Genomic DNA, 9,114 nt, shown 5'->3' on the forward strand with positions numbered 1-9,114 from the left:
GGGGCCTGGAGGCAAGGGGAGCCGGGAGAAGCTGCAGGCGCCCTGCACCTCAGGCCGTGTTGCCTGCACACTGCCCAGCACGGCCAAGGCCACCTCGCTCCCGCCTGGAGCCTTGCGACTCCCTGCCTGCGGCACGGGAAATCTCCGTCCAACCCAGCCAAAGCAACACAATACAACAGAAGACTACGGACCGAGACTGGAAGTTCGAAGGGGAGGGAGGAATATGATTTTCCTTTTGGCATCTCTGATTTCCCACGAGTTGACGCCTGTCAGGGACACTCCAGAAAGCTCAACGCCCTGACCCCATCACCGCCCGCGCCAAGTGGCATGCACCGAGCTGGGATGGGCACCTGGACACTCCCTGGCTCCCGCATCAGTCCCACACCGGCGCGACGTCTGCCACCCCCGGCTGTTGCCGCGCTGGAGCCAGCGGGTGCTGGTGGAGCTGAGGGCGCAGGAAGGCGGCTGGGAAGCTGGTGCAGCGGCACCCCATCCAGAAAGCCTTTCTCCCCTTGCTTTGCCAAGGTTTTTATCCTAATGAGCTTCCCACTCCCAAGAAGCACAGAAGATGGAGAGCAGAGCAGGCTGCATTTACCAACGGCTCAAAAAGCAGGGAGCAAGAGAGAGGGAAAGCACCGAGGAGCGCGTGGCGCCCAGCACGGGTGCTTCAGGGGTGATGGCGAAGGATGGGGAAAGGGGGGGCTGCTGCAGGGGAGCGGCACGAGGAGCAGAGGTAAGAGGGGTACTCCCACGCACGCCCAGCCCAGGGGAAGGAGGAGAAATGCCGGGCCTCTGCAGAGGGAGGCTGCCCCAGGCAGAAGGGAAGAGGAGGACCGTAAGTAGGGATGGAGAGGCAAGAGGGAAAGACAACCTGTGAGAAAGGTACAGATCAGTCATTCAACTGCCATCAGTGCCCTCCTGCCTCACACCTCTCCTGAAACGCTTTTAAATCTTTCCTGATGGAATGTTTGACACATTTAATGCATGCAGTAAAAATTAAAGTAATAGATAACTTCATATTAATCTGTACAGGGACTGACAGGCTAGATTTAATCACTTCCTAGCTGTTCAGAGTTAACTTATTCTAGCGTGATTCAAAGGAAAGGTAAAGGATTTTTTTTTTTTTTCTAAATCAGCCATTTCATAGTAAGAGAATAAATGTGCCGCAGCCACGTGTGCGTTAGCGCTGGGGGAAGGGAATACCTGCAGGAGAGCCAGAGGTGCTCTGCGAAGGGCGTGCGAATCGCAAACGCCTTGTTTCATCCTCCTCGCTGAACGGCTACAATGAAAGATTGAAAGACGATTATCTGCTTTCCATCTCCAGCCCACGGGCTTTGGGATCTGGGGTTCAATGCCAACCGTGAGACGTAATTCCCGTTGCGGCCGAGCCCACTCCTGCCTCTGCCCCCAGTGCAGGTGTCTCTGGAACGCGTGGCCTGCCCCGGAGCCTTGCTCTGAGCAGGGACACGGAGCCGAGCAAGGACCAAGAGGCTGTGGAAGGTCGGGCGACCCCGGAACGCGTGCGGTGCCCTCTTGGGCATTGCTGCTTTCCGCGCGGGAGGAGGCTTGCACGGGGACGGGCAGCAAGGCGACAGTGAAGCCGTGGGGATGCGATGGCCGGGCAGGGCCCCTTCCCCGAGCGCAGACCGCAGCAGTCCCTTCTCAGCCGCCCAGCATCCCTGCCTGGCAAAGCCAGCGCAGGCACGGAACACGGCTCTCTGCCCTTCCAACAGGTTTTTCACAGCCGTGCTGGGCATCGCTGACCCTGCTCTGCACTGCAGACCCCCAGCCGGCTTTTAATCGTGCCACAGGGGCTGAGGAGCCCGGCAAAGGCCGTGCAGGACAGGGCAGAGGCCTGGCCGCTTTCAGCCTCCACGGCACCCGACACAAGCAAGGACGAAGCAACCACACCTTGCCAGTAAATGGATGAGATGCAAAACACAGTGAAAAATCACCTTAAGTCAGTCCCTTCTCTCAACCCTATTCCAATGGCAAATCCTGGCTTAGGAGGGTGCCAGGCAGGATGTGCACGAGTCCAGGGTGAGGGCCAGGACTCCCCTTCCACAGAGCACTGACATCAGAACGAGCTCAAGCCCTCAAACAGAGAGAGACCCAACCTTCAGGCTAGCGCTGCAGGAACTGCTTCACCATCAAAGACCACAGAAATCATCACAAGGGATGGGAGGAGAAGGTCTGTCCAAAAGAAGAGCGCAGCAGGACCCCATTCATCCCTGAAGCCAGCAAGAAATACAGACGGTACAGCCCCGCGCGCCCGCCCGGCAGCAGGGGATGCGGCAGGCTGGTACCCGCAGCATCTCCTCCGCCCCAGCGAGATCTCCCCACCCCACGGGCTGCGCGACAGGGGAGCGAGGCAGCCATCAGCAGTACGTACACCAGCAACCAACTAACACCTTTACGCCGGTGGGACACCAGCAGCTGCTCCTAACAAACCCACGAAGGACAGATTCGCCTTTCTCTCCCTCACCGACGGGAAAATGGTTTTGGTTTACGTGTCACTAAGAAGACAGACAGGAGGACTCTGAAGGAAAGGGAAATGTTTGCGTGCACCCAAAGGCTGCCGAAAGCTACTTCATGTGCACGAAGGTGGTTTTCTTTCTGCTACAGTACAAGTGCTTGTGCCTCAAGTATAAAACGCAAGCCTCCAAATCACACAGACGAGCTTCTTATTTTTATTTTTAAAGTGATAAATAAGGCACTGTACTTTTAACTAAAACTGCCTGGTTCCAAGTTTAAAAAAAAACCCAAGGAACGTTCAAACTGCAGAAACTACCTTCTGAACAGCAGAGCCAGACAGGCCAACCTCTTCTCTGTCCAAGACACACCTGCCGATGCCTAAAATCACGGGCGTTATCCTTTAACTGCGGATTTTTAAAGGCTTGCTACAGCTTATAAAAGCAGCTTTAGTTAATGCATGGTAAAGGGTTACTACTATACATCGGTTTTGTACATGGCTACCGGTTCTTTGCTATTTCGGGTCCAGTCGCGAGCGCTTGCTGTGCGAACAGTCCACTTTTGCCCTCAGCTTCCTCTTGCCCTGCGACCCGCTGCTCTCCTGCATCTTCTTCATGGACCTCGTCAGGGTCTTCCCACCGCTGGGCTTTTTGTTGGCCAGCTTCTGCGACCGGGTGGATGACTCCCCCAGGGGTTTCTGCTTCAAGGACTTGGCCAGCTCCTCGTGGCCAGCGGGCAGGATGGCCCGTCTGCTCGTGTTCTCCTTGCCCTTCCGCACGGGGAGCCGCACCTTCTCCAGCTGCCTTTTCGGTGCTCTCTTCTCTTTCAAAGACATCTTCCTAGCCAGCTTATTGCTCCTCTCCATGGCAGCCTGCTTTCTGGTGGCCGGAGCTTTCGCGCTGACCTCCGAGTGCTTTATTTTACTGGCCTTCTTGGCAGGCAGCTTGTCCTTGGCAGAGGAGCCGGACCGCTCCTGCATGCTCCCGCTCTCCTTCAGCATCCTCTTCTTCCTGTTGAGCTGGAGATCAGCTTTGGGCGAAGGGTCCTCCTGGGACCTGCCCTTCCCCTTCCGCCCCTTCCCTGTCCCATCCACTGATGGAGATTTAGCAGGAAAGGCGTCTGCTTTGATCTGCAAGGCCAACTTGGGAGACATCAGTGGGTTGATGCACACGAAAAACTCCAGGGATGGGTGGTCCCCCAGGCTGTCGCTCTTCCTCTCCGCCTTCACCGCACGGTGCTGGGCTCGCAGCTTGCCCCGCAGGTTGGAGTACTTCCGTAGGATCCGGGTGCTGGCCTGCGTGGGCAAGCTGGGGGCAGGCTGGATGGTTCTGTCTTCACTCGGGTCCTTGGCACTGGCGTTGGCAGGAGACGTCTGGCTGGGAGTGGCGGCTTCTTCAGCTTCTGCTTTATCAGCGTTCTCCCGAATTTTGGCCCAAAGCTTTTGGTTCTTGAGGTTGTTCCGAGCCGGGGTAGTGGCGGCAAACTTCTTGAGGTGTTTTTTCAAACGTTCGGCTTGCAGTGAGCTGGGGTAGAGGCTGGAGGAGGAGTATTTCTGCATGGGGACTTTGATGGGGGGGATTTCCCCCGGGAGACGCGTGTTGAGTTTCTTCATGATCACTAGAGACCTGGTTTCAGTCGTCTCCAGAAACCACTGGCAGATGTCGGACAGCTTAAAGGCCTTCATGAACAGCATCTGGACAGGAGAAAGCTTCTGCACTTCCAGCGAGCCTCTACTTTTCCGTGTCCTTTTCTTGCTTTTCCAGATCTCTTTCAGTTTGTCGGCTTTGTTCTTTACCTTGGGGGTCGGCTGCACCTCCTTCTCCAGCTGGATCCAGCCCTTCTGAACTTTCATGTACTGGGCATTGAACTCGGCGATGAGCTCCTGGTTCTCCTCTTCAGCACACCACTCCATGAACTTTGGTTTGCTGTCAGCCACATCTATGTCCTCCAACGCTGGGGAGTCGTCATTCCCTGAACTGCATTCGTCCCTCAGTTTGGGGACCGCTTGCATAGACTCCTTCCCTGCTGCGCTCTTTTTTGTAGTTTCCACGGGCACGGGCGCGTGTCTCAAGTTATAAAACTGCAGGGCGACCTTTTTATGCTTCGCAACCTTTGCTGGAAGATGCTTGCCGCCACCTCTGCTGCTGGGACACGGAGGCGAACTGGCCACTGGCTCGTAGTTGTCCAGCTTGCCCATATCCGTGGCACTGTCAGAGCTCTCTTCATCCTCTGCACTGGCACCGCCTGGTTGCACACACACTTGCTCGGCATCGTTCGCAGGCACGCTGCTCTCCGGAGGGAGGAGAATGCTGCTCTTCTCAGGATCAGCCTGGACGCCAATTTGCAGCGTCTCAGCTGGTTGACTTCGGCTGGCGTCATCTTGAGAGGAACTTTCTCCCTCTGCCACAGTCTCTTTCGCTAAGACGCTTTTACAGGTTTGTCTGGTAGTGACGCCATTCTCCTCGCCCGGCTGCGGCTCAGTGATGCTCTCCGGTGCTGGGCCGGTGCCCGGTCCCTCGCTGCTTTGGAGCAGCGTGTTGGGGAAGCAGTCGGTGGGGAAGTGCGCGGGTGCTGCCCAGTCCAGCTGCGCTTCTCTCTTGAACCGCTTAGTGCCGGGGCTCTTGGAGAGTTTGATCTGGAGGCAAGGAAGGTGCCCGGAGCTGGAAGAACCAGCGTCCTCAGCACTGCCCTCGACGGGTGACTGGGATTGCTGGCTTCGGAGACGCCGGTCCGATGCCACAAGCGTTCTCCTGCCTTTCTTCCGCTTCTTGTCCAGAGTGTCTTTGGAAGAGACAGAGTCTTTCCCTGCAGTGTCTGAGCTGTTGTGTTCAGGTGGTATTTCCCCTTCAACAGGCTCTTTTTCACCTGCTGGGCTGTTATCCTGCACTGCCTCCCCTCCCAAGATTTCGGAGAGGGCTGTGCTGCCTGGCACAGCCTCCTCTTGCTCAAGGGAGCCGTCACCCACCATGCCCAGCAATTCGGCTTCTGGTTCAGCATCGATGCTTTTGTTCACGTCCGCGCACTGCAAGGTGGCAGGGGGTTCCGGGGGGCTCTCTCCAGCCACGGTGGCAGGGGGCTCATCGGGAGCCTGCTGGTCTGGCGCGCATGGGGAGGGCTCTGTGTCTCTGGTGCCTGGAAGCCCGCAGGGCTGTGTGTCCCCTGGGCCTGGAAGCTGGGCAGGATCCCCGGCTCCATCACGGGCCAGGGGTGCTGCGTCGGCAGCAGCGGGGAGCTGCAAGGGGGACTTCGGCTCCAGGCTGGCAGGGAGGGCTGGATCAGTTTGTACGTCAGAGCCTGGGCAACCTTCCTCCCCGCCAGGTGCTTCTGAGATGGGAAGGGCAGCAAAATCAGCAGCCTGCCCACCGCCACTGCCGTCCCCAGGGGAGCCCAGGCTGCTGCCAGCCTCCCGGGGGACGGCGCCTCCCACCACTGTCCCCCCTCCTTCGGCGGGGGGGTGAGCTGGCCGAGCTGTCCTCTTTCTGGGGGCTGGGTGGAGCGGAGAGGGAGAAGAAGGGCACAGCCATGGTGGCTTCCCTCGACCGCAGCGCCCGGGTATCCCAGGGCTGCACAGCGCCTGGCTCAGCTCTCTCCTTTGTTTCTTGGCTGGTTGGTGCCCCTTTAGCCAGGAGCCTCAGGGAAACCCTCTTCTTCCAACCTGCTCCCGCAGACCCCCCCACCGAGAGCACCAGGGGTGGCTTAGAGCTTACGAGGGTCTCTGTTCGCAACGCCGGGCTGCTCCCCCTCTCCTCCAACCGGGAGCTCTTAACCAGCGTGCGGACAGTCGGGAGCTCGCAGCACTCCCCATTGAAGTAGTACCCCCGGGTGCTCTTCCTTGCCGTCTTGCGGGACGACACCGACCGCTGGCTCTCGAAATGGCACTCGGTGATGGGCTGGCTGATGTAGACCACATCGCACTGGTTGTCATAGTCGTTGATCCTCAGCCCCGACGCCTTCTTACTCTTCCGAGTGGATCTGAGGGAGGCTGCCTTGGCGCGGGGATGCCCGCCGGGGGTCCGGTGGGCGGCTGGAGTGGTGCCAGAGGGCAGCCAGCCCTCTTTGGACTTGTCGAGTGGGCCCTTGTCAGCCGGGTGCAGGTGGCAGCCTGCCTTGCCCTTGGCCACGGCGTGCAGGTGGTTTTCTTGCTTTGGTCTCGCGTCTTGTTCCCTCGCGTCTAAGTCCTGCTGCAAAGAGGCTTTCGAGCTGCATTGCAAGGTGTTCTCTTTGTCGGCTCTGCGAGGGGGGGTCACCGCAAAGCCGGCATCCCAGGACTCTTCCGGCAGAGCTCTGAAAGAGCTCTTTTGGGACCCTAGACAGACATCTAAGCCATCCTCGCTGCCGTTCACATTTGCCACTTTGACCGAGATATAACCTTCCACGAGCGTCTTACCTGCGAGCTGCTCTTTACCATCCTCACACCTCCTGACACCGGCTTCTTGCTCGTGTCCAGCGGCTTGCTGCCCTTCCAGGCTCTTTGCGGCGTGATGGAAATTCAAAGAGGAAGAGTTCAACGTGCTGAGGTATCCTTGGGTGGAGCTATCCTTTGGACTGGCGGAACGAAGCCTGGTGACGGGGAGCTCGGAGAAGTCCCTTCTCAAAGCAGGGCTGGAGCTCTCGACTCTGTCCAGAGACTTCGGCTCCGCCAGCTGCTTCAGGGCTTGTCCTGAAACATGCAGGGGGCTGTCAGACCCCAGCTGTCCTGGGTCTAAGGAAGAAGGGGGCTTTGATTCAGTACAAGTAGCACCCTTATCCTGATTTTCAGTGCTTCGCTGGCTACAACCAGAGCCACAAGCGGAAGCCTCCATGCTCTGGGGTTCAGACAACGGCTGGCCTTCAGAGTCTGGTTGCACTTCAGTGTATATGTCGTTCAGCACGCGGATGAATTGCTTCTGGTGGTGTGTACACAGTCTGACCATAAACTTTTCCAGTGGAGACTTCGGCTGACTGTTGGAGTCTATTGCTATCGTCTCTGCCGCATCCTCGCTAGAGAGACAAAGAGAGAAGCAATTGGTAACATGTCCCAGGGAACAAAAGTTTTGTGCTGCAAAACTGGAATAACCCTTCTCCCCCCAGTCAGGCATATCGCTCGCCTGACCTCCCGGCGAGCTGGCAGGCATCCCTCGGTCCCCAGCCTGCACACATATCACTGGCAGGACATGGACTGCACTTTTGTGCATGCAGCACCCATAATTACACCTCTGCCTAGCACATCCTGGTGTGTAGGCACCCTGTGACATGTTCAGAGCAAACCTAAATTCCCCCGTGAGAATCAGATTTAGTGTCTGCACGGCGCCTGGCGTAGAAGGCCCAGCTCTCTGGGGACCCACGTGCACACCTCTCCATCAGAACAGCCAGGCTGCGTGGGCACAGAGCAGCGTCCCAGCCGGGCAGCGCTGCCAGAAACCTTCAACTACTCTACGTCTTCAAATTCTGCTTATGTCCTGGTGGCAGGAGATGGGTCTAAGGCAAACTGAGCAAATCGGAGCCTCCGCTGTACGGAAGTTTCGGGGAGCTGCCGGCCTGCCCTTGCGTGGTACGGTGCCTTGCCATTTGCACCGACCTTGGATTTAGGGCCACGGAGTGCAGCAGCTGTGCAGCTGATGGGCTGGCTGTCGACGTGCAGCGGGCGCTCACAGAGGTGTGCTTCTACAGGGCACGATCGCTGCCCCCAGCTAGCTCAAACCGAGGCAGTTATCATCTACCTGTTCATCAGAGGCAATTAATTAGGACTCGTTGGTGGAGAGGTTAGGGGATAATTACCCGGTGTTTGCATGAACCTGTTAGCAGCGCAATGCCAGGCGCCGTTATTGAGACTGTACCTGTTCCCAACGGCAGCGCGGGCGATTCCCACCCAGTCCTGCCACGCCGAGGGGGCTGCGTGCCTGGGCACCCAGGCTGCCTGGCACAGGCTCTCTGCCAGCAACGCCGGGTTGCTTCGCACTCATGTTCGCACTTTGCACCTCCCAGCCTTGCACGGGAGGAGTGAAAGTCGTTTCCTCGCCCCTACAGCCCTGCTCCCCCCGCCCAGCATCGGACGCTGACCTCACTCACTTGGCTGGGTCAAGGAGGACAACGCTTATTGCAGGGTTCGGGGCCAGGGTGGGGAAAAGCAGCTTTATCTACAGCGGGTTTTCTCTCCCCACACTGCCAGGCGCAGGGCTCGACGGGCAGACAGGGAGGAAGAGCCTGTCAGCAGAGAGGAGGAGGAGGGAAAGCCAGGGACCGGAACTCTGTGGCAGCTGGTGTTCCGGAGCCAGCCCGGGGAACCCTCACCTGCTGCCGGGGAGGAACCTCCAGCTTCCCTCGGCTTGTGGGGTCTGCTCCCAAGCTCCACAAGGCGCAGGGAAAAGCACCCAAGGGCCGCTTCGGGCTCAGAGCTGGCCAGGAGACACCTGGTCTCCTCTTCACCCAGAAGGGCCAGCGTGCCCTGAGCATCTCCTAGCCAGCCCCTGGCTTTCCAGTTTGCCCAAATTTCAAAGCATAATGAGGCTTTGCCTCTCCAGCACAGCCACTCATTTGCCTAAAGGCTTCTTGGGCAAGGTCTTCCCAAACCTGCTCGCAGAGGCTGAGCGAGCTTGGCTCGCCGAATGTGCTCTGGCACCCCCGGAACGTACCCCCCACCCAGGGTTAGCGACAAACAATGTA

General features: G+C 58.3%; 1 protein-coding gene across 1 annotated transcript; it reads right to left on the bottom strand.

Annotated features, from left to right (window-relative positions):
• Positions 1-2,986: 2,986 nt before the first annotated feature.
• LOC104506054 (chromosome unknown open reading frame, human C10orf12) lies at positions 2,987-7,385 on the bottom strand. The gene is given in 2 exon segments (XM_010146860.1): positions 2,987-5,921; positions 5,923-7,385. Coding segments are annotated over 2 exon segments (4,398 nt in total).
• Positions 7,386-9,114: the final 1,729 nt, after the last annotated feature.

The sequence above is a fragment of the Eurypyga helias genome, unplaced genomic scaffold (assembly GCF_000690775.1).
Source record: "Eurypyga helias isolate BGI_N326 unplaced genomic scaffold, ASM69077v1 scaffold28842, whole genome shotgun sequence".
Classification (NCBI taxonomy): Eukaryota; Metazoa; Chordata; class Aves; order Eurypygiformes; family Eurypygidae; genus Eurypyga; species Eurypyga helias.